Source organism: Procambarus clarkii, chromosome 24 (genome assembly GCF_040958095.1).
Source record: "Procambarus clarkii isolate CNS0578487 chromosome 24, FALCON_Pclarkii_2.0, whole genome shotgun sequence".
NCBI classification, from domain to species: Eukaryota; Metazoa; Arthropoda; class Malacostraca; order Decapoda; family Cambaridae; genus Procambarus; species Procambarus clarkii.
The window spans coordinates 3,662,362-3,689,165 of record NC_091173.1 but is presented as its reverse complement, the minus strand read 5'-3'; the positions used below and the strand labels follow the sequence as shown (position 1 = coordinate 3,689,165).

The following is a 26,804-nucleotide window of genomic DNA, read 5'->3' as shown; positions in this document are numbered from 1 at the left end:
TTGCGCTTAATCCTCTTTGACCATTCTAAGCTAAGCTATACCTGTTTTTGGTTATTTACACCTGACCAACCCTAGGGATGGGTTGGTCAGGTGTCGGCCTATATATCCTCCCCCTTCTCCCTTCTCCTTAGTCAGTCTGGTATTGACAAAAGGCTTTAACAAGCCGAAACGTTCACCTCATTTCATATTTCTCTGTGGATTTTCCGCATATATATATATATATATGCATGCTCTATTTACAAGCATTTCCAATAACGAGCGAGCCATTCGCAGCAAATTTGTCTCTATTGACGAGCTTCACCTCTATTAACGAGCAAAACCACATGGTGCTTCTTAGCGTCTTGCTGGTTCTCGCAAATTCTCGGACGCCTCGGACGCCTCCGACGCCAATGTTGTTGTTGTTTCATGCACGACAAGCATCCCTCTGCATTTATTTGTGCTATTCTTTTTGTTTTTTTGTGGTTTTGTGACTACAATTTGTAATGCACGATGTCACCAAAGAAGCTGCTTGCTAAAGATAGTGTTGTCAAGAGGAAGAAAGGTTGGGTTGTTGATACTTTGCTGGTTCGACAAGGGGTGCATCATGTATCATGTCCGGTTGCGACTCTTCGCTGTTACCTGCACACCATGGTCTTGGTGGCCGGGGACGCACTTTGGGTTGTGCGGTTTCCCTTCTTCCATGTTCCAGGGCTCGGGTCTCCCAGGGTGTCTGCCGGATTATTCGGTCCAGCCAGCCTGCAATCTATCCTCGTGCCCATGACGTTTGTAAGTTTGCTGCGTTGGCTGCCGTCTTTGGTAATGTCTTGGGCTGACATTCAGACACAAGATTTTTAGAGGTTGAACAGGGTCGGAGGTCTGGTCGACGACCGGGCCGCGGGGACACTAAGCCCCGGAAGCACCTCAAGGTAGCAAGGTAGGGTTCTGGCTGCTCACTACCTAGTCAGTGTTCCTGGCCTTAGTCAGGCGTGTGTCACATTTGGGTCGGCGGTTGCGGCCAGTTGTCTCAACTTCGAGTTGAGGAGCATGTGGCGACCGCCTCCTAGGTAAGTCCCTCTTGATTTATCTTTGGTTAAGTACAGTAGCTCCAGAGAGCCAAAGGGCCTTCCCCCAGAAAACCAGCGTTGAATGTAATGAAACACCATTTTCTGGACAAGACCCGTTGGCTCCCTGGCTCCCTCCCTCCTTCCAGTCGGCATTTTTTTCACGTGTTTTGACATCCAGCCTCAGAACTGAAGGTGTGGATAGCCAGCACAGGGGTCAGGGGCTCCCCCTTCCCCCTACTGGGGAATGAGGAGTTGCGCAGACAGCGGTGCGGTGATGGTTGTGATGTCATGCTCGTTTGCTCATTTTTTGTTTGGGGGGAGTTCTGTCCAACAGTTCAGCTCTCAGTAGCAATATTTCCACCAGATAGGGTTTGTTTTGGGGTGCCTACCTTTCTGAGTACTTGATCCAGTCAATGGGAGACATAAACCTTCCAACCACACGGGGATTCCTATAGACCATTGCTCCTCATGCCTCAAAGGGGGGCCAGATTCTGGCTCTTAGTCCCCGGTAGGCCTAAAAACTCCATTCGCTTGACTGATGCCAGGGGTCTAATACATTCATATCAGCCTGGATAGCTCCAGGGAGCCTCTGGGGCTCATCCAGAAAAAGACGTTTCATTACATTCAACGCTGGTTTTTTGGTAGGTAAAATAAAAAATTCTTCTAAATATAAATTTTAAGCAACTGCAAGTGCAGCACTATTTGCTAACCAATTTTTTCTTAACAGGATACAAGCAATAAGGTGGACCTTACTACATCAGAGACCTTCTGGTTAGAACATGGCAGGTTCATTTCCGAGGACCAAATAATAGTCACCAAGAGGGTTGGTATCGATTCGTGCGGTGAAGAATGGGCTAAGAAGCCACTTCGATTTTATGTGTACAACAACAAATTTGTAAGTGTAAGAGATAAAGAAGCTGAGAACAATTTAAAAGGCAGTTAGAATTTTTATTTACATGTACAATATATATAGTATATGGAGAATGTACATAATGCAATCAGCCATTCACAAACTTTTATGGTTAGAACACTACTGCGTGGATAATAATAAAGTACACGTGAACCTGTGTATACAGGTACAGTACCGGTATACTGATTTTTATGGTGCATCAGGTTAATTGAACTTTTGTTAAAAGCCACTCATAATTATAGCTTATGAGACATTTTATTCGAGTATCCATAAAATTCACTTATTTTGTCCTATGTTTCTGATGTGTTCAATACCAGGCAGAAGATGGAACTAGCCTATATAAATTGTATAAATGTATGTTGTGTATACTGGAATAGTAAGCAGTGATGGAGTGATCTGTTAAGCAGACCAGTGAATGCATGCACAGGAGGAGCATTTAGAACAGCATTCAGTCAATAATGTGAAAGTATGAATGAAAAGGGTCATTGAAATGAACTACATGGTATAGATTTTTTCTGGCTCCTGTAGATATGTTATCAAATGAATCGCAGAATAAAAGTACGTAAAATAGAGGTTGGAATTTGTTAAATATTTCCAAAATATGTATGAAGAAACCTAGCTGTTACAGAAGAAGCAATGAAGTGAGTTCTTGATCAAGCTGTAAAATATCAAAAGTTCTGCATGGACAACAACTTTTTGCATAATTTATGTATTTACTTTGGTGTCTTATAAAATTTCATCAAAATTTATCATTGATGAAAGACTAGTACAGAATTAATTTTGGCTATTTTTTTCGACATGACTTGTGCATTGTTTGTTGAAAAGCAACATAAAATACACCTCGGCATTTATTTCTACATAATAGCCAGTTAAAAATATTGGTCATAAATGCAATGCAAAGTCAAGCGAGGAATTTCACCTCACATTCTGTACTAGGAATAAACAAACACTTGAACATGGGGAAGCAATGTTGGGTTGGTGATGCAAGATTACACACTATGATATATATATATATGGGATGCATAAAACAATTAGGAAGTTGTCAGAAATATGGATGAAACTATCCTTTTAGCGTATTGATTTACAGTAGCTGTGAAACGAGTAACATACATGGAAAACTTTCTACTTAGTATGTACAGTACAGTACAGGATATTTACTGAATTATTCAGTGTTATTTAAATCATTCCACATTGTTAATATTGACATTAAATTGTCTGTGAATAATACAGGCTATTTCAATTTGCTATTATCATTAGTTGCACCATAACCAGCAAATTGTGTGATTTCTTATCGTACTATTTAATACAAAGTGTAATCACTGTATAAATTAAGAATTTAATAAAATGAATTGCTAACCAGGCCAATGCCAGCTCTAATGCCACCTGATGTCATTACCTTATCAAATACAGAAGAGAAAGGACACCAAATCCTGGCCTCTTGTTCCCACCGACGCTCGGCTGCTAAAATTACTGACGAAAGGATACACCCAATTTGGGCTCGTATTTATGCCAGCATTATTACCCTTGATGCAGGAAGGCTTTGTTCCTGGGTGTTGAGATGCTGCAAGGTTGGTGCAGCATCTCAAATGACATTGATGCAACCTCACCGCTCCCTCAACCTGACAACTTGTTTCTATCAAATTACAGGTACTGCTGTCTTAAACAAAGACTGTTGTCTAATTTACAAGTGTGTAAAGGCTGAAATTAACCTCATTGAAACATCTTTGAAGGATTAAGTAGCCCCAACCTATAACTGACATTGCTAAAAGTTTAGCTAGAGTACTAGCCTTGTTATTTATATCAGGTAGTTGATGGATCCATACAATCCTTATTTTTACAACTTGACTTGTAGGCCAGTTATAACACAAACAGTTCTGGGCAAATGCTGTTGTACTGTTAGTTCGATCAGAGTTCACACAGACTGACACATCCTTTGATAACTGAATAAAACTAAGACCTATGGATATATCCTGCTAAAATATAATTTATATAATCAATAAATTGTGGAACCTTAATGAAGAAGAAAATCCAGTCTTCAGTAAAATCAGACTTACCAACAATATAACATATTTAGAATTAACCTTCATCATTGGTATGCTGACACCTGAGAGGACTATCTTGGTTTCTAGATTGAGCCATCTACAACATCGAGTTAGGATTAAAAGGTACTATTCTTAAATGTGATTAGTGTAAGAATTTATGTTGTGGAAAATTTTACCCAAGTCAGTCTCCATAAAGGAATGGTAAGGTAATTATCAGGAGAAAGTACTGTCATTACGACTAGCACATGGAAGGGATGTGAGGATAAGGTTTTAGGATAGGACGAAGGAAAGGAATGGTGCCCAACTACTTGCACGGTCGGGCTTGTATGCCACCATGCAACCCGTTCTCGCAAATTCGTGTAGTCAATATTGACTTATTAACTACTGCATAGGTGATATACTAAACATAATAGATACCCTTAAAAAGCTTCATAGAAAACACCGACCTTACCTAACCTTGTTAGTATGTTAAGATAAGCATCTTATTGTTTCGTAATTACAATTATTACTTAACCTCTACCTATAATAGGTTAAGTAACAATTGTAATTACGAAGCTATAAGATGTTAGTACAGTGGTACCTCGGAATGCGATTGTCCCTGTATGCGAGGTTTTCGGAAGGCGAGGTGTATTTACTCCAAAAATTTGTCTCAGAAGGCGAGGGTTACTTCGGGAGGCGAGTTTGGACGCGAGTTTGTTGATACGCGTACAGCCGACCTAGCGCGTTCGTCGCCCCTCCGCCCCTCAGTTTATTATTGTCTCGCGCTCAGTGACTACCCCCACATCAATTCTTCTCGCGGATTTTCAGTGTTTTGTTGGATTTTTGGTGATTTGTCTATACAATTTGTTATTATATATCTCACCACGGGTCCCAAGAAAGCCAGTGGTAAGGATAAAGGCCAGAAAGCTCATGTGAGGATGACAATAGAGGAGAAACAAGAGATCATTCGGAAGCATGAGAACGGTACACGTGTTGTTGAACTTTGTAGGCAGTACAACAAAGCCACATCAACAATATGCACTATACTTAAGAAGAAAAATAAGATTATGGGTGCTAAAGTGGCAAAAGGAGTAAGAACATTAACGGCACAAAGACCACAAATACTTGAAGAAGTGGAAAAGTTGTTATTAATTTGGATACACGACAAGGAGTTGAGGGGTGATAGTGTTTCGGAGGCCATTATTTGTGAGAAAGCCAGGGTGTTGCACGAAGACCTTCTAAAGAATACCCCTGCAACGAGTGATGCAGATAAGAAAGAGTTTAAGGCAAGCAGGGGCTGGTTTGAAAAATTTAGAAAGAGAAGTGGTATCCATAGTGTTACAAGGCATGGAGTTATGTGATGTGATTATGGAAGGGGACTCCCCTTCCAAACAGTACTCCTCTCCTCCTCCCCCCTCCTCACCATCTTCCATACGCCTACAGCACTCGACAGCAAGGTAAGTAATAACTGGAACACAGTTTTGTAGGTTTATTTAGATGAATTAGGTAAATTAGGTTTAAAAATTTAGTTTGATGTGGGGTTTTTGGGGTAGTCAGGAACGGATTAATTCATTTCCCTTTATTTCTTATGGGGAAATTAACTTCGGAATGCGAGTTTTCGGAAGGCGAGGCGTCTCCAGGAACGGATTAAACTCTTATTCTGAGGTATGCCTGTATCTTAAGATACTAACAAGGTTAGGTAAGGTCGGTGTTTTCTATGAAGCTTTTTAAGGGTATCTATTATGTTTAGTATGTCACCTATGCACTTATTTAATAAGTCAATATTGACTTTACGAATTTGCGAGAACGGGTTGCACCATGCAAGAAGTGAAACATCCACTACAAGTGGTTGGGATCCATAATTGAAAGTAGCATGGTAGATTCGAGGAATGTTTATTATAGTACATTTATTTATTTTACATATCTATAAATACATAATCATTCCATTTAATGGGGTGTAAGGGAACATGCTGGAGTACATAATACCCTATCCACCCATTCATTTTATTCACATAACAGCATATCATCATCAGTACAGTACTTTTATATCTTTACACGTATTCTCTTATAGTGCTTCATGTGAATTGTCATATACAATAAATACTTTCACACTTACAAACTAGCCCAGCCTGTCCCTTGTCACATGCAAGACATTGGTCATACTCGTGCCTATCCACCTTCCTCTACTCAAAGTCATTCTTAATACACTGCACTATACATTCATTCAACATGCCTAAACAATCTATGTACATTCTCTAAAGTCTTGCACTTTGAATTTTGTATTTACTTTGCATTTACTATTTTGTACTTGACATCTGACATTTCCATTCCCATTTTTTCTACCACACATTTATATAATTACAGGTATCAGTTTCTACTGATCCGGCTAATTTTCATGATCATAACACCATTTTACAACCACATAGGAAGGTCAACACAAACTCCTTCATGCAACCCTCTGGCTGCATTTATTGAACTTTTTGTTTCTAATCTAAACTTCTGTTTGTCACTTTCCTTCCTTGACTCAACTTCAAATGCACAATCCACTGTCACAGATCCAAGGTATTTTACATAAGCTGTTCAGCTACTACTAGCATTTCGCCATTTAACTTTATTTCATCACCATTCCTTTCACCAATACTTTTAACTTAAATATGTACAAAATAATCAAGTAAAATAAAACTAAATGCAACTAATGTACTCACATCTTCCTCTAGAAGTGAATCATCTGCACACATCAGGTTTGACCTGATCCAATATTTTATATGTGGCCTTATACACTAAACCAACATGCTGTTAACATTCTTGGATAGCATTATGAAGGAGCTCAAGGTATGTATTACATAACCAGGGGTAACATCATATAACCCTCACATACCCATACATCAATAAAGAAGCATTCACTCACTACAGACATGTATTTCTCGACAGGAGGAAACAGAACTCTTCAAACTCCGTACATATCATCACAACTGGGAAGGTCTCCGTGAACTTTGTCATTAGCTTTTCCCTTCATGCATTTATGGACTTAGAAATATAATCAGGTCTCAGAAGTTCAAATCTATATTATGACTAGTACAGTATATCACTAAATGCACCAAAAGGAAAATTGTTTATAACAATTTATTTTTTGGAAAATCAACCCATGTAGAAACAATCTGATTCTGAAAAATCCACTTTTTTACTAAACTAACTCCATATGCAAGCACTACCATGACAGATAAATACTGTACCCAAGCCCATTTCATGATAAACCAAATACCCGGAATGTAAGAAAACTTTTGTTCTGGATAATTAATACTAAGATCTATGGTAAAAGAATCACTTTCTCCAGTTTGGACACTTGTGTAACTGTTGCCGAAGTGTGTAGTCACTGAAAAAAAAAAACACGTATTACATAAAGAGCAAAGTACAGTACATTTTATAATCTATTTTTAGTGGCCTGACTTTCAAATGGCTGAACCCAATTTTCTAATGTTGGCATGGTGACTATTTCCCTATTGTATAATAAAATACTTTAAATCTTAAAGGGTCCCTACACTTGCACCAGTGGTGGTACCCCTTCTAGGTTTAAATCTTATATATTTCACAATTCATTGTCTTTTGTCACTTCAGTATTATGGCTTTTTCTCCTTTTGTCACACATGTAGTGGTCTAAATTTTACTTTCATTTGATTCTTCCATACTTAAAATATTAAACTGTACATTCTGCTACTCTTTGGTATCACTTTGGTGATCACTACATATATGGTTCAAGTATATAATGGACCAGTGTCTCAAGTAAGTAATTATCAAAAGAAGGCACAAAGCCAGGAAGGCTACGTAGCACCATCAAATGTGCAGAATAATCATAGGGCACTTAATATCATTTAGGATGCCAATATGAGAACAGAAAAGCATAAGGCAAAAGATATCAAAAGTATCCCGATTCACGATTCATTCGAGGAACAAGTGACCGCGAGGGATGGTCGGGAAGCTAGACACACGTTCGTTCTGGAAGTCAGGACATTCAACAAGGATATGCACAACTGTAAGAGGGACAATGCAGTTTGGACAATAAGGAGCAGGGCGGTGCTCCATTATGTGCCTGTGGCCAATACGCAACTTTGCCAGAGCCATTTCCCAACGCCAATTACGGTGGTACGAGGAAGGCCATGGGGATAGTCATCCCGTCCTCACCTCACACTAGGCTGTTTAAAGCAGCAGCCATCCTCCCCAGATGCATTCATAAATTTTTACATACTGTGTTTTAAAAATCAATTTCTCATATCTAAATTAATATTATTATACATAAAAATTATGTATAGTTAGATGTTTAGGTTGTGTTGGCGATTATTTGTATTTGAAGTACGTGGGTGAAGCATTTATAAAATTGTGGTTCGAACAGAGGACGTGAGCTTGTCAGCATTGCCACCACCTATGTAATGGGATATTGCATCATGTTTACAGAGAACGTGAGCGAAGCACTTGTTCCGGAAGTGTTCAGATATCAGTTGTGAGTCTTGTGTAAACAGATTTTCATTCATAAATGGGGTTTGGCAGCTGGATTAACGAGCTTGGATGCTTGTATGCAAGGACGGGCTGAAATAGTAGCAGAGAAGACCCTCTAAATTATAGACCTGTATTGCTGATAAGCACTAGAAAAAATAATTAAAACAAAATGGGTAAAATACGTGGAAAGAAATAACAGTCAGTCAGTATGGTTTCAGAACAGGAAGATCCTATGTAACAATACTCAGTTTCTATGACAGAGCCACAGACATCTTATAAAAAAGACATGGTTGGGTTGACTGTTTTTACCTGGAAAAAAAAAACTTTTGATAGTTCCACACAAAAGGTTCTGGAAACTGAAACATGTTACAAGGGTGACAGGTGGACTGATGACATGGACGAACATTTTTCTCACAAAAAATAAGGGTGGTAATCAGAGGCAATGTGTCATACTGGAAACATTTTACTAGCAGAGTACCACAAGGTTCAGTTCTAGCACCATGTTTATTGTCTATGTAAGGAAATACAAAATTATATAAACATGTTTGCTACTGAAGCTAAGTTAGGGAAAATAAGAAAGAACTTTCTACACTTGGCAGATAGAATTCAATGGACACAGGTGCCATGTTATGGAATGTAGAATAGGAGAAATAGCCTCCAAACAACCTACAACACATGCGTAGTCATTAATAAACTTGGACTGTGGAAGAGATCTAGGAGAGGTTCTGGATAGTAAACTATTACGTGAGGACCACATAAAGGACATTGTGTGAGGAGCCTATGCTACACTTTCCAACTTCAGAATCACTTTAAATCCGTGGATGGTGAAATATTGGCGAAACTGTTCATGACTTGTGAGACCAAAACTGGAATATGAAGCATTTGTAGTAACAGGAATCGAGAAAACTGACAAAGAAGGATTCTTGAAACCTGTAATTTTAAAAACAAGAGGTCATTGAGGCAAGTTAACCCTTAAATTGCACATCGCATCATATGATGCTTTAACCGACTTGCAGTAAATTGCGCATCGCATCATGTGATGCTTTGGAGTACTACGCAAGATTTATACGGCCCGCGGATACACGGGGTTCACCACACCATCAGGGCTCTTGTAAACCAGGCAATGTGATGTAGTCATTGCGCGAATTCACCTTGGCTATAGACACATCTGGCAGGTTAGTGAGGCTGAGCCACTACCAGAATACTCAGATTGTAAACTCTGTGATAAACCTGTAATGCATTCACTAGAACACTATATTGATGAATGTGAAACCGTAAAGGATTTTAGACCTGGCCTCTTGTACCACCAACTGTGTAACTATTTTATTGACTCAGGTGTTCTGGACGACATCCTAACAATTTATCCAAAATTTGCTTGTCCATTTTAAAGAATGAAGAATAATTTTTATTTATATTACTTCTAAGCTGCATCACTTATGAACCCATCCCTGCCCTTGTGTGGCAGTGCACAGTAGAAAGTTGTTTTCACATATCCATACATTAAAACACTGATTGTAACCATGATATATATGTGCTTCAGCCTACAGTTTAGACCTATTGTCTTATGTATGACCCTCTGTCCTGCGTGACAGTGAATACCAGCATTATCCTCACTTTAATAAGACTATCAAAATCCTCAGATTAGGCAAAATTGTAATTAATTTTGTCAATAAAGATGTTAATAATAATAATGTAAACAGACGCCATTTTTTTTTTAAATTGTGGGCCAAATTCCCGGGTGTTAGGGGGCCTCAGTATTGAGTGAGCTACCAAGCCTGATGCACGCAGCATGAACTCACAGCACTGCTGTTCAGCTTGTGACCACATCATCGCCTAAAAATGCCATAATATACTTGTTCATGCTATTATGTAGCGATGATATTATTACAGAAGACCCCTGACTGTGATAAACTGACCAGGGTTCTGATAATAGCAGGATTGTGGTGATATTTAACGCTGTGCTCCATGGAGGGAGGAGTAATGCTGTGGGAGGGAGGGTGGTGGCAGTCTTCTGACTGTGTGGGATCACCTTTTATTGACTGCACTCACCATACCAGCTTAGTGGTTCGCTATGGTGAACACAAATGTAGATACTTATATATATAACGTGTGTAAAGAGGGTATAAACAGCAAGAGGAGTAGGTTGGGAGCCGCCATTTTGGTGAGGGCGGTGGCGTCGTCTGCACGATTTATCATGTTGTTTACTGGTGACCACGATGGTCTTTGGGCACCATACCAGTTTACTTGTACAAGTATGGTGAATAAAACAGGTAGATACTTATATATAATGTGTGTATATAGTGTCATAACACCACAAACAGTATTGTTGGAGGAGAAATATTAGTGCGTCTGGCCTTGAGGGCGGCAGCCAGCTGACTGTGTGAGGTCCTACGTCTTTGTGCCTTTACTCACCATACAAGCTTAGATGTACAGTTATGGTGAACAAAACATGTAAATACTTATATATAACGTCTGAATATAAAAGCAAAAACAGTATGGTGGGTGGAGAATGGTGGCAAGTCAGGTGAGGTGAGGGAGGGAGGGAGTGGCAGCCAGTGGTGGGCTGCCACTGGCTGCCACTGCCACTCAGCATACCAACTTAGTGGTTCGTTATGGTGAACACGAATGTAGATACTTATACATAACGTCTGTATATAGTGAATAAAAGCAAAAACAGTATTGTGGGGGGAGAATGTGGGTGAGTGAGGTGTTGAGGGAGGGAGTGAGTGGCTCGCTGGTACACGGCGGTCACTCCTCGTTACTTTTTGACTCATAATAGCAACTTAGTGGTTCGTTATGGTGAACAAAACATGCAGATACTTATATATAACCTGTGTATATAGTGTAATAAGCGACAAAGTATTTGTTCACTGTTTGATGAACATAATTGAATCAACAATATGCACACCATATTTTTGAGTACAGCGATGATTCACTCATTTTATTATATAAATATATCACACTACACACTATTGAATAATATTACAGCAAAAAAAAACTATGAAAAATCAATCAGAGACATTGAAATAATTAGGTAATTATCTCTTTGTGGCAACTCCGGCCCGACAGCTGGCAAGCAACAGACGCACGCTGAGTCAGCGCCTGTTTTTTGCCAGACTTCCCCGCCCTATAGCGGGCAATATATGCCACTTACGATTTTTTTATTATTTGTCCCGTGATCAGTGAACACAAATTAGCAGGTTAGGAAGAATTTTTTTTTTTTTTTGTATGCGCCTGTGGGTGTCAAATTGTATATAGCCATGCGCCATTTAAGGGTTAAAGAAACAAAGGATGCCAAAAAATTATTAAGGTCTGTTTTACAACTAGTGACAGACAGTTGTAACAAGTTAAGAGAGAGGGTGGTAGAAGCCAAAACATTCCAAAATTATTGGGATCGTCTCAAAGCTCTCCAAATGTACTCACTAGAAAGGAGACGAGATACCAAATAATATACACATGGAAAATACTGGAGGGACAGGTCCCAAATCTGCACAGTAAAATAACAACGTACTGGAGTGAACGACATGGAAGAAAATGCAGAATAGAACCAGTGAAGAGCAGAGGTGCCATGGGCACAATCAGAGAACACTGTATGAACATCAGAGGTCCACGGTTGTTCAACGTCCTACCAGCGAGCATCAGAAATATTACAGGAACAACCGTGGACATCTTCAAGAGGAAACTAGATTATTTCCTTCAAGGAGTGCCGGACCAACCAGGCTGTCGTGGGTATATGGGCCTACGGGCCGCTCCAAGCAACAGCCTGGTGGACCAAACTCTCACAAGTCAAGTCTGGCCCCGGGCCGGGCTTGGGGAGTAGAAGAACTCCCAGAACCCCATCAACCAGGTATTAACCAGGTAACCAGGTATTCCTTAGTTTCAAAGTCATATGACAGTACAGTACTGTACTGTACTAGGAAGACGGGACACCACGAGCACAGCTCTCATCCTACAACTACACTTGGACACAGTAATTATGTGTGTATATACAGTATATATACCAGTAAATTTTAAAATTCCTCCCATACAAAATAAAAGAATGCAAGATAATACCTTGCTGAACCATGCATTCTAAGAAGCGCCTCATTAATCTTTGTATTTTACAGTCATTGACAAGTTACTAAAGAACAATACTGGGATACTGTAGGAAACCAGGATCATCTGAAAGAAATCTGACAAGAAGGATAGTAGAGCGATGTTCTCACTTTGTGCAGATTCAATCCCCGACTGTCCAAGAAACCTTTCCTTTCCTCTGGCCTCTCCTAAATCCTTATCCTCACATCTTTTCAAAGTGTTATATAATCATAATGGCTTAGTGCTTTCTCGTGATAATTAATTTAACTTACTGCTTTACCCCTTAGACCGCGCAATAAATACATACATACTGTATATGATTTGACGTAAAATAATTTAACGTAAGTTTTTAAAACTTGCACAAACACTTTCCAATTTTTTTGGGCATAATCAACTAGGCAAATGCTCCAACTTTGTCTAAATGATCACAGCGTAACTTAAAAGACAAGACAATCAAAACTAATTTTAAAATTTAATATTGAAAACTTCAGATTTTCAATTCAGAATAAAAAATATGAACTATCACCAAATGTTCATTTAATGTTACTATTCTCTCAGAATAGCATATGATCTTCATTTTCATCAAATTAAAATATAGGTTTTCAGTATAGTTTACTGTAGAAAAAATTGTCAATAAGGCATTTGAAATATGTGGCAAATTTAGACCAAAAAAAATTATAACTCCAAATGTATAAAGTTTATGAAAAATCCATTCTGCAGGGATTGTAGAACAGACAGCTGAGCAGACAACATGTCAAAATAGTGGGAATCAGTGAAAAACTGGAATTTTAGAAGCCATTCAAGGTTGAAACTCTAGTTTCAGAGATAATATAAGTTGAAGTTATCAACAATAAATAAAGGTAGTTTTAATTTGTTAATTTAATTGTATGTTGTAATTATCATTGTTTGGCATTCGTTCTCAAATATGTGAAAGTTGTAGGTCAACATGTGTTGAAATGAAGTCAAGAAAAAATAACCCCCAAAAAACACAAAATATTGGGATAATTATAATGATTTAGGGGATATATTTAGGGTATAGGGAGCCAGTGGCTGAGCGGATAGAACACTGGACGCGTGATCCTGTGGTCTCGGGTTCGATCCCGGGCGCCGGTGAGAAACAATGGGCAGAATTTCTTTCACCCTGATGCCCCTGTTACCTAGCAGTAAATAGGTACCTGGGAGTTAGTCAACTGTCACAGGCTGCTTCCTGGGGGGTGGAGGCCTGGTCTTGGACCGGGCCGCGGGGACACTAAGTCCTGAAATCATCTCAAGATAACCTCAAGATAAGATACTTTATATAAGTGAAAAAGCCCTAATATGGTCGCTAATCATCAAAACAACCTAAAGAGACATAGAAAATTAAGTTTGAAATCAGAGAAAAAATCAGCCAAAATAAATTAAAAGTCCCAAGTTTTGGGAGTTGTGACAGATTTATTTGTTGACCAATTTCATTCTATCTTCACATACAGTGGTACCTCGGAATGCGAGTGTCCCTGTATGCGAGTTTTTCGGAAGACGAGCAGTATTTACTCCAAAAATTTGTCTCGGAAGGCGAGGGTTACCTCGGGACGCGAGTTTGTTGATACGCGTACAGGCCGACCTAGCGCGTGGTGGTTCGGCGATCGTCGCCCCTCTGTCCCGCCGCCCCTCAGTTTACTATTGTCTCGCGCTCAGTGACTACCCCCACCTCAATTCTTCTCGCGGATTTTCAGTGTTTTGTTGGATTTTTGGTGATTTGTCTATACAATTTGTTATTATATATCTCACCATGGGTCCCAAGAAAGCCAGTGGTAAGGATAAAGGCCAGAAAGCTCATGTGAGGATGACAATAGAGGAGAAACAAGAGATCATTCGGAAGCATGAGAACAGTACACGTGTTGTTGAACTTTGTAGGCAGTACAACAAAGCCACATCAACAATATGCACTATACTTAAGAAGAAAAATGAGATTATGGGTGCTAAAGTGGCAAAAGGAGTTAGAACATTAACGACACAAAGACCACAAATACTTGAAGAAGTGGAAAAGTTGTTATTAATTTGGATACACGACAAGGAGTTGAGGGGTGATAGTGTTTCGGAGGCCATTATTTGTGAGAAAGCCAGGGTGTTGCACAAAGACCTTCTAAAGAATACCCCTGCAACGAGTGATGCAGATACGAAAGAGTTTAAGGCAAGCAGGGGCTGGTTTGAAAAATTTAGAAAGAGAAGTGGTATCCATAGTGTTACAAGGCATGGGGAGGCAGCCAGCTCAGACAAACCAGCCGCTGGACGATTTATTGACGAATTTAAAGAGTTTGCAGAGGCTGAGGGATACCTACCGCAACAAGTGTTTAATTGTGACGAAACAGGACTGTTTTGGAAAAGAATGCCTAAGAGGACATACATTACCAAGGAGGAAAAATCCTTGCCCGGACACAAGCCTATGAAAGATAGGTTTACGCTTGTGCTGTGTTCAAATGCGAGTGGCGATTTGAAAATTAAACCCTTGCTAGTGTATCATTCTGAAAATCCAAGGGTTTTCAAACAGTATAAAGTGCAGAAAACCCGTTTGTGTGTGATGTGGAAGTCTAATAAAAAAGCATGGGTGACTAGGCTTATTTTTTCGGAGTGGGTGAATGAAGTGCTGTGCCCTGCCATAGAAAAATATCTGCAGGAGAAACAATTGCCACTCAAAGCCGTGCTTCTCCTTGACAATGCTCCAGGCTTGGAAGATGATTTGTTGCCCAGATACAATAAATTCCTCACAGTTAAATTCCTTCCTCCTAACACCACTCCTCTAATTCAGCCTATGGACCAGAAAATCATAGCGAATTTTAAGAAACTTTATGAAAGGGCACTTTTCTGGAAATGTTTTGAAGTGACTGAAGCCACAAACCTCACCCTCAAAGAGTTCTGGAGACAGCATTTTAACATTTGTAGTGCTTTAAAACTCGTTGACAAAGCCTGGCAAGAAGTGACTCAAAGAACCCTGATCTCTGGCTGGAGAAAATTGTGGCCTGAATGTGTGAGAGAACTAGACTTTGAGGGGTTTGAGCCTATAAATGATGCGCCTATTGTTGAGGAAATTGTTAGTCTAGGCCAGCAAATGGGCTTGGAATTGGATGGTGATGATGTGGAGGAGTTGGTGGAAGAACACAACGAAGAACTGACCACCGAAGAACTCCAAGCCCTTCAACAGGAACAGCAAGCCAACGCAGCAGCGAATGATTCTGCAGTGGAGGAGGAGGTGGCAGCAGCACCAGCGAATGTCCCTTCTGCAGTAATTAAGGTGTGTCAGATGTGGGAAGAGATTCAAACAACTGTTGAACAGACTCACCCAGAGAAAGCTGTAGTAGGCCGTTGTCTTAATCTTTTCAATGACAATGTGATGCCTTACTACAGAGAGAGCTTGCGAAGAAGGGAAAAGCAAGCTTCCATGGACAGATTTGTGGTGAGGAAATCGAGCAGTGAGCCTCAACCAGGACCTAGTGGCACTCAGATAAAACGTCCCAGGGAGAGCACACCAGAAAGGTCCTCACTGCCTGATGTGATTATGGAAGGGGACTCCCCTTCCAAACAGTAACTCCTCTCCTCCTCCCCCCCTCCTCACCATCTTCCATACGCCTACAGCACTCGACAGCAAGGTAAGTAATAACTGGAACATAGTTTTGTAGGTTTATTTAGATGAATTAGGTATAAAAATTTAGTTTGATGTGGGGTTTTTGGGGTAGTCAGGAACGGATTAATTCATTTCCCTTTATTTCTTATGGGGAAATTAGCTTCGGAATGCGAGTTTTCGGAATACGAGGCGTCTCCAGGAACCAATTAAACTCGTAAACTGAGGTATGCCTGTAGTTAGGGAAACATATGCACTCTCCAGAATGTAAAGGTTACAACAAAATCAGATAATACACAAAGGAGGAGAGAAAAAACTAAAATCTTAAAAAAAAAAAAAAAAATTGGGTCATTGATGAAAGTAACATACAGGCATACCTCAGTTTAAGAGTTTAATTGGTTCCTGGAGACGCCTTGTACTCCGAAAACTCGCATTCCGAAGCTAATTTCCCCATAAGAAATAAAGGGAAATGAATTAATCCGTTCCTGACTACCCCAAAAACTCCACATCAAACTAAATTTTTATACCTAATTCATCTAAATAAACCTACAAAACTATGTTCCAGTTATTACTTACCTTGCTGTTGAATGCTGTAGGAGTATGGAAGATGGTGAGGAGGTGGGAGGAGGAGAGGAGTTACTGTTTGGAAGGGGAGTCCCCTTCCATTATCACATCAGGCAGTGAGGACCTTTCTGGTGTGCTCTCCCTGGGACATTTTATCTGAGTGCCACTAGGTCCTGGTTGAGGCTCACTGCTCGATTCCCTCACCACAAATCTGTCCAAACCCTGGCTTTCTCACAAATAATGGCCTCCGAAACACTGTCACCCCTTAACTCCTTGTCATGTATCCAAATTAATAACAACTTTTCCACTTCAAGTATTTATGGTCTTTGTTTCGTTATTGTTCTGACTCCTTTTGCAACTTTAGCGCTCATAATCTCATTTTTCTTCTTAAGTATAGTGCATATTGTTGATGTGGCTTTGTTGTACTGCCTACAAAGTTCAACAACACATGTACCGTTCTCATGCTTCCGAATGATCTCTTGTTTCTCTTCTATTGTCATCCTCACATGGGCTTTCTGGCCTTTATCCTTACCACTGACTTTCTTGAGACCCATGGTGAGATATATAATAACAAATTGTACAGTCAAATCACCAAAAATCCAACAAAACACTGAAAATCCGCGAGAAGAATTGATGTGGGGTAGTCACTGGGCGCGAGACAATGGTAAACTGAGGGGCGGAGGGGTGGAGGGGCGACGATCGCCGAACCACCACGCGCTAGGTCGGCCTGTACGCGTATCAACAAACTCGCGTCCCGAGGTAACCCTCGCCTTCCGAGACATATTTTTCGAGGAAATTCTGCTCGTCTTCCGAAAAACTCGCATTCCGAGGTACCACTGTACTGTGGTACCTCGGAATACGAGTGTCCCTCTATACGAGTTTTTTGAAATACGAGCAAGATTTGCTCGGAATATTTGCCTCGGGAGGCGAGGGTTACCTCGGAAGATGAGGGTGTTGATATGTGTACAGGCTGACAAGCGCATGGCGGCACGGCGATCGCACCTCAGTTTACCAGTACCTTGCACCCAGTGACTATCCTGCCTGAATTCTCCACAAGGATTTATGTTTTTTTTTGTCTGATTTTTGGCCACTTGAACATAAAAGTTGTTATTATATATCTCGCCATGGGTCCCAAGAAAACCAGTGGTAAGGTTCAACCTAAGAAAATAGTGTGGCATTTCGAGCGATCGAGCAGAAACACAGAAAAGTGTATACTCTTTTCACTGTCCTGACATTAATTTTCAATGTACGTATTTCATTTTTGTACCAATGTGTTCACAATAGAATGTTCTGGAAGAAGATACATATAAAATGTCACCAAAGCATGAGTTAGACCAGCACCAAATAAAGAACTACGTTGATCACTAGCCGTGAGCGCCAAACAGCGGCGAAATGTTGCTACTCTCATCAGGGTTGTCAACTCCACACTTGTCCTACAGCGTTAATTTTGGCATCACTGTGATCCCAATATAATTCCCTACATGGACATATGCATATAAATATAGAATCAATGTCGCAGCCCACCCGCAAGAGTGTGGGAAGTGGCCGAAGTGTTACCCGTGGCGGCATATCGGCGAAACCCCTATTGAAAAGTGTATATTCTTTTCACTGTTCTGACATTAATTTTCGATGTACGTATTTAATTTTTGTACCAATGTGTTCGTAATAGAATGCTCTAGAAGAACATAAGTATAAAATGTCACACAAGGATTCGTTAGACCGGCACCAAATAAAAAACTACGTCGATTATACTCATGTCAAGAATACAATGGTCTTACCACGATGGTGCAATGCCATGTCGTTCTCACAAATAGGCAATGCGGCTATTAGAGAAAACGGAAATTTCATAGCGAACATTTTTAAACTATCCCAAAGTCGATCGCATAACAAATAGAGTTTATAGAAATATTTTTTCTCGTGACTCGTGAGCGAGTCCACTGTGCGACCTCAACACAAAAAGTGGTAATGCTCTTGAGTGCCGTGATAACGCTAAAGTGTTAAGAAAATGTGTGAAGTATGGGAAGAATTGCAAAGTTTTGTTGAAAAAACTCACCCAGATAAAGCTGTAGCAGGCCGTTGCTTTGAGCTTTTAAATGACAATGTGATGTCTTACTACAGACAAGTGTTAAAATGTAGGGAAAAACAAAAGTATCTTTAGACAGATTCATGCTTGACACTCTGGCAAAACGTGCCAGAGTGTGCACACCAGTGAAGTCCTCACTACCTGATGTTATAATGGAAGGGGACTCCCCTTCCAAACAGTAACACCTCTCCCCCCCCCTCCTCACCATCTTCCATATGCCAACAGCAGTCATCAGCAAGGTAAGTAATAACTTGAACATAGTTTTGTAGGTTTATTTAGATGAATTAGGTATAAAATTTAGTTTGATGTGAGGTTTTTGGGTAGTCAGGAACAGATTAATTCATTTCCCATTATTTCTTATGGGGAAATTAGCTTCTGGTTACGAGTTTTCGGAATACGAGCCGTCTCCAGGAACGGATTAAACTCTTAAACTGAGGTACCACTGTATTAACATTGGACAATGTATTTATATGATATATAACAAAATAGATCATATTAACATAGTTATTCATTATTATTTGTGTTATTATGTATTACTCAGCAATGCTATAAAGGCACCAACTGCATATCCACTTTGTGGACACTTCTTACTACTATTCTTCTTCTTTGTGCGTTGGACAGGTGCTTGCATCTCTTTATTACTGCATAATCCTTCAGTTCCAGTTATTAGCTGTTCTCCTTATCAACAAAACGTTTTTATTTTTTAAAAATTCGTCTAAAATCAATTTCTGAAAATATTTTGATGAAAGTTTCACGACACTGAAGCCAATAAGTTGGAGATTTGTTTAACATTTTTAAGTTATTTTAACGTAATTTGAATATTTTTCGCTAATATACCCCCAATATGCGCGGTCTGTTCCATATGAAAGATTGGAATACAATATGAAGAAACAAGTTGGCATAGCATAACACAAAAGGGGTAAATGTAGAAAATAAGTCATATTAATTGTTTGAGCAAAAATAGAGTGATGACAAGCAGTCAACAAAGATCAGTGTTGGGTCCCCTTCTGTTTCTGATCTATATAAATGACCTCACAAAGTGGAATTACTAATGTCACTTAACCCTTAAACTACTCCTGTTACCCTCAAGAGCTTGATTGGTGGCGCTCCTGTTGCCTGTTGGAGATTTAATGTGTCTTGTAATATCTATGTGGACATTATTCAATACTAGACACCTCTGGCAATCATTTGCCACATTTGCCTAAACGACGAAGAGAGAGTAGTCAGATAAATTAGCAAATTTTTCAGTTATAGCATAGGGAAGCATCAGTCTGGAGAAAAAAAGGGAACATTAAATGTATGGAAGAAAAATCTAATTACCAGAAAACATTAAAGAGAAATAAGTAGCAACACGCCCCAGCATCACCACCAATTGTAAGGGTTAGATGTCAGGTGCTCCTAGCACTGTAAAGTGAACACCACTGCTACCTAGCCTTGCTGCCTTGCTCCTTACCATATCATGTTCATTGTTCACACTCAATCCCTAGAACCTCATTAGCTCACCTTGTTCACCCATATTATTCTTGCATTTCCTCTCCTAACCTCATATTTGCTGGAATATACTCTTCAATGTTCTGTCATCATTCATTTGTTTAACACGCCCAAACCATCTTTGTACACATCCTCAATATTGTGATTGACCAACTTTTGCACTAAACTTCATTTTTCATGGCATTTCAGTGTCTTACGCTATTTTCCTAATGCCACATATGCTTCTCAGTGTACCCATTTCTACAGCTCTAAATCTTTTATCTTTTTGTGTTTGTGCCACACCAGAGTCTCATATTGTACATCTTGTTATTCTAACCATAAAAGTGGTGGACAATGCATTCTTTGGATAATTTTGCAACCAATGCTACATTCATAAACACTAAGGTACAGAATATGAAAGAGCTGTAAATACTTACAATTCCTTTCCCAGTAATTTGATAGAATATTTTGTAGCTTCCAGTCTTTTGCAGAGGTTGAAGATGAAGGTAAGACTGATGTGTTATATAACGTGTGCATGCCAGAATATGGTAATGGACGCCGCTGATGAAGCTGTAGGTCAGTCCTGGTGTATATAGCTGATATTGGGACTGCACTACTGTGCTGCAGTAATCCCAGTCCTTCTACCACAACCTCACACATTTTCTGGTAAATGAGACTACGCCATTATAGCACTTATATTTCACATCAAGGAATTATGTGTACACATATATGTACAGTAAAATATTATATTATAATATATATACTGTATATATATATATATATATATATATATATATATATATATATATATATATATATATATATATATATATATATATATATATATATATATATTATTAAATATGACCGAAAAAGTAAGATTAATAATTCTAACACGAATTTTCTCATGCTTGACGTTTGCGAGGCACTACACATCAAGAAGTCAACACCAGCAATCAACAGCCAATTATTGCACAACTATATTCTACCCACCTCAAGACTCCGCTCCAATATAGAAGCATCAAGAAATATGGACCAATAGGCTTTCTACAAACACTTCTATTCAATATCCATTGTTTCGTGTTCTGTCTTGTGTTGATGAAATTAATACCCTATTAATACCCTTGTTCTGTCTTGTGTTGATGAAATTAATACCCTATTAATACCACATTTTGTTCTGTCTTGTGTTAATGCCACATCACCCTTTCCACCTCACTCAAATGTAGATATAAAATCGGAGATACGTAAGTTCTATTCAGTTGTGTATTTGTGAACTAAAGTCTTTGAAAATGTAATAAGTTTTACGAAACGCGCCCGTGTCGCGTCAGACTAGAAATAAAAATGAATTTTGGAGAATTGATTTTTGATTTACCTCCAACAGTGAAGCGTAATGTACGAAAGATTGAGAAAATTCGTGTTAGAATTATTAATCTTACTTTTTCGGTCATATTTAATAATATATGTCTACAGGAAAGACTGCTACCAAAATATACTAATATATATATATATATATATATATATATTATATATATATATATATATATATATATATATATATATATATATATATATATATATATATATATATGAGACTGACAACTCACACCCCAGAAGTGACTCAAACCCATACTCCCAGGAGCAACGCAACTGGTAACTACAGGACTCCTTAGTCCACTTGACCATCGCGACCGGACAAAAAAATGTCAAAATAAATATATAATTGTTATTATTTAGCGATGACAATATTACAGATGACCCATGACTGTAATATAAATAACCAGGGTTGTGATAATAGCAGGATTGTTGTAATAATTAGCGCTGTGGGAGGAGTGATGCTGAGAGACGGAGGGAGACAGCATCGTTTACTGACTGTGTGGCTAGCTGTTATTGTTTGCATTCACCATACCAGGTCAGTGGTTCTCTATGGTGAGCACAAATGTAGATACTGTACTTATATATAATGTGTGTATTAGTGTAATAACAGCAAAAGGATTATGCTGGGAGGAACCATATGGGTGACGGAGATGACGTCGTCTGCACGATTTGTCTAGCTGTTTAGAGGGTGGCCAATATGCTCTTTGGGCGCACTACAAGCTTAGGTGTACAGTTACGGTGCATAAAACATGTAGATACTTACATATAATATGTGTATATAGGGTAATAACACTTCAAACAGTATTGTTGGGGGGAGAAAGTTTAGTGCGTGTGACCTTGAATGAGTGAGGGAGCCGCCAAATGCCATCTGTGTATAGCGACGACTCTTAGTGCCTGAACTAACTATATCAGCTTAGCTGTACAGTTGTGGTGAACAAAATATATACATACTTATATATAACGTCTGTATATAGTGTAATAACACCACAAATGGTATTGTTGGGGAAGAAAGTTTAGTGCGAGTGTTGAGGGAGTGGCAGCGAGTGGCTGGCTGGTGTGTGGCGGTAACTCCTCGTTGCTTTTCGACTCTCAATACCAACTTAGTGGTTCGTTATGGTGACCAAAACATGCAAATACTTATATATAACCTGTGTATAGAGTGTAATAGCAGCAAAACTATTTGTTTATTGTTTTATAAACATAATAATTGAAACACTAATATGCACCTCATACTTTTGAGTATAGCGATTATTAACCACTTTTAATATATAAATATATTACAATACACACTATTGAATAATATTACTGCAAAAAAACTAAGAAAAAATCAATCGGAGACATTGAAACAATTAGGAAATGATATCTTTGTGGCAACTCCCACCTGTCAGTGCAGGTGATGCTGACCGGTTCTGACGACTGCTCTGTCAACGCCCACTTTTTGCCAGACTTCCTCGGTCAATTGCGCCCAAAATATGTCACCTACGATTTTTTTTTCTTGTGCTTAAGGGACACAAATTAACATGTTTAGAAGATGAAAAAAAATTTTGAATTTGTTTTTTCTTGCGCACAGGGGTGTAAATGTCCCCAGGACCCCTGAGCAGTGTAAGGGTTAAACAAGTTACGAGGATGAGAGAAGGGGATGTTCCCTCCATGCTGGATTTGATATTTACCAGGAAGGAGGAAGAGATATTTGACGTTCAGTACCTTCCTCCCTTAGGTAAAAGTGACCATGTCTTATTGGGAATAAAGTATGCTATGCGTTATAATTTGGAAGAAAATGAGGTTGAAGCAGTTGAAAAGCCTGATTTCAGGAGAGGTCATTATGGGGAAATCAGACATTTCTTTAAGGAAATTCACTGGAAAGACTTGCTGTTAGGACATGAAGTAAATGAGACGTATGTCAAGTTTTGTGAAATATATGATAAAGGCACAAAAAAATTTATTCCAAAACAGAGATGCAGAACTAGGAAACAGGATTGGTTCAATAGAAATTGCAAGAGGGCCAGAGACTAAAAGATACAAAAATGGAATCAATATAGGAAGAGGCCGAACCCCCAAAGATACCAGCGATACAAAGATGCGAGAAACAACTACACAGAAGTGAGAAGAGAGGCAGAAAGAAATTTTGAAAAAGGGATTGCAAACAGATGTAAAACAGAACCAGGTCAATTCTATAAATTCATAAACAACAAATTACATGTAAAGGATAATATTCAGAGGTTGAAAATGGGAAATAGATTTACAGAAAATGAAAAGGAAATATGTGAAACATTAAACGAAAAGTTCCAAAGTGTGTTTGTACAAAATGAAATCTTCAGGGAACCAGACACAATAAGAATTCCAGAGAACAGCATAGAGCACATAGGGGTGTCTAGAGATGAAGTGGAGAAAATGCTAAAGGAGCTGAGTAAGAACAAAGCAGTTGGTCCAGATGGAGTTTCACCATGGGTTCTGAGAGAATGTGCATCTGAGCTCAGCATTCCACTTCAACTGATTTTTCAGGCATCCCTGTTTACAGGAGTTGTAGCTGATGTGTGGAAAAAGGTTAACATTGTTCCAATCTACAAAAGTGGCAGCAGGGAAGATCCCCTTAATTATAGACCTGTATCATTGACAAGTGTAATAGTCAAAATATTGGAAAAAATAATTAAAACTAAATGGGTAGAACACCTGGAGAAAACTGCATAATATCAGACAGACAGTATGGCCTTCGATCTGGAAGATCCTGTGTAACGAATTTACGCAGTTTCTATGATCGAGCCACAGAGATTTTACAGAAAAGAGATGGTTGGGTAGACTGCATCTATCTGGACCAAAAAAAGGCTTTTGACAGAGTTCCACATAAGAGGTTGTTCTAGAAACTGGAACATATTGGAGTGGTGACAGGTAAGCTTCTAGCATGGATGACAAAATTCCTAACTTATAGAAAAATGAGGGCCATAATCAGAGGCAATGTATCGGATTGGAGGAATGTCACAAGTGGAGTACCACAGGGTTCAGTTCTTGCACCGGTAATGTTCATTGTCTACATAAACAATCTACCGGATGGAATACAGAATTATATGAACATGTTTGCTGATGATGCCAAGATAATAAGAAGGATAAGAAACTTAGATAATTGTCATGCCCTTCAAGAAGTTCTGGACAAAATAAGTATATGGAGCGCCACTTGGCAAATGGAATTTAATGTGAATAAATGCCATGTTATGGAATGTGGAATAAGAGAACATAGACCCCACACAACCTATAAATTATATGAGAAATGTTTAAAGAATTCTGATAGAGCTCTAGGGGTGGTTCTAGACAGAAAACTATCACCTGAGGACCACATAAAGAACGTTGTACAAGGAGCCTATGATAGTTTTCTGTCTAGAACCACCCCTAGAGATCTATCAGAATTCTTTAAACATTTCTCATATAATTTATAGGTTGTGTGGGGTCTATGTTCTCTTATTCCACATTCCATAACATGGCATTTATTCACATTAAATTCCATTTGCCAAGTGGCGCTCCATATACTTATTTTGTCCAGAACTTCTTGAAGGGCATGACAATCATCTAAGTTTCTTATCCTTCTTATTATCTTGGCATCATCAGCAAACATGTTCATATAATTCTGTATTCCATCCGGTAGATTGTTTATGTAGACAATGAACATTACCGGTGCAAGAACTGAACCCTGTGGTACTCCACTTGTGACATTCCTCCAATCCGATACATTGCCTCTGATTATGGCCCTCATTTTTCTATAAGTTAGGAATTTTGTCATCCATGCTAGAAGCTTACCTGTCACCACTCCAATATGTTCCAGTTTCTAGAACAACCTCTTATGTGGAACTCTGTCAAAAGCCTTTTTTTGGTCCAGATAGATGCAGTCTACCCAACCATCTCTTTTCTGTAAAATCTCTGTGGCTCGATCATAGAAACTGCGTAAATTCGTTACACAGGATCTTCCAGATCGAAGGCCATACTGTCTGTCTGATATTATGCAGTTTTCTCCAGGTGTTCTACCCATTTAGTTTTAATTATTTTTTCCAATATTTTGACTATTACACTTGTCAATGATACAGGTCTATAATTAAGGGGATCTTCCCTGCTGCCACTTTTGTAGATTGGAACAATGTTAACCTTTTTCCACACATCAGCTACAACTCCTGTAAACAGGGATGCCTGAAAAATCAGTTGAAGTGGAATGCTGAGCTCAGATGCACATTCTCTCAGAACCCATGGTGAAACTCCATCTGGACCAACTGCTTTGTTCTTACTCAGCTCCTTTAGCATTTTCTCCACTTCATCTCTAGACACCTCTATGTGCTCTATGCTGTTCTCTGGAATTCATATTGTGTCTGGTTCCCTGAAGATTTCATTTTGTACAAACACACTTTGGAACTTTTTGTTTAATGTTTCACATATTTCCTTTTCATTTTCTGTAAATCTATTTCCCATTTTCAACCTCTGAATATTATCCTTTACATGCAATTTGTTGTTTATGAATTTATAGAATTGACCTGGTTCTGTTTTACATCTGTTTGCAATCCCTTTTTCAAAATTTCTTTCTGCCTCTCTTCTCACTTCTGTGTAGTTGTTTCTCGCATCTTTGTATCGCTGGTATCTTTGGGGGTTCGGCCTCTTCCTATATTGATTCCATTTTTGTATCTTTTAGTCTCTGGCCCTCTTGCAATTTCTATTGAACCAATCCTGTTTCCTAGTTCTGCATCTCTGCTTTGGAATAAATTTTTTTGTGCCTTTATCATATATTTCACAAAACTTGACATACGTCTCATTTACTTCATGTCCTAACAGCAAGTCTTTCCAGTGAATTTCCTTAAAGAAATGTCTGATTTCCCCATAATGACCTCTCCTGAAATCAGGCTTTTCAACTGCTTCAACCTCATTTTCTTCCAAATTATAACGCATAGCATACTTTATTCCCAATAAGACATGGTCACTTTTACCTAAGGGAGGAAGGTACTGAACGTCAAATATCTCGTCCTCCTTCCTGGTAAATATCAAATCCAGCAGGAAGGGAACATCCCCTTCTCTCATCCTCGTAGCTTGTTTAACCCTTACACTGCTCAGGGGTCCTGGGGACATTTACACCCCTGTGCGCAAGAAAAAACAAATTCAAATTTTTTTTTCATCTTCTAAACATGTTAATTTGTGTCCCTTGAGCACAAGA

The 26,804-nt window shown here is 39.0% G+C and overlaps 2 protein-coding genes across 18 annotated transcripts in view; one reads left to right on the top strand and one right to left on the bottom strand.

The window, feature by feature from the left end:
• Window positions 1-2,525, top strand: part of LOC123761795 (uncharacterized) — a 55,006-nt gene extending 52,481 nt beyond the window's left edge. For all 17 annotated transcript variants that reach the window (XM_069330479.1, XM_069330485.1, XM_069330471.1 and 14 more), the window contains one exon: window positions 1,771-2,525. In XM_069330479.1, coding sequence (XP_069186580.1) covers window positions 1,771-1,986 — 216 coding nt within the window. In that variant the 3' untranslated portion in view covers window positions 1,987-2,525. The remainder of the gene's footprint in view (window positions 1-1,770) is intronic.
• Window positions 2,526-5,850: 3,325 nt separating this feature from the next.
• Window positions 5,851-26,804, bottom strand: part of LOC123761797 (transmembrane protein 231) — a 74,887-nt gene continuing 53,933 nt past the window's right edge. Inside the window, exons 4-5 of the mRNA XM_045748014.2 lie at window positions 20,689-20,914; window positions 5,851-7,347 (exon numbers count right to left, since the gene is read on the bottom strand). Coding sequence (XP_045603970.1) covers window positions 7,088-7,347; window positions 20,689-20,914 — 486 coding nt within the window. The 3' untranslated portion in view covers window positions 5,851-7,087. The remainder of the gene's footprint in view (window positions 7,348-20,688; window positions 20,915-26,804) is intronic.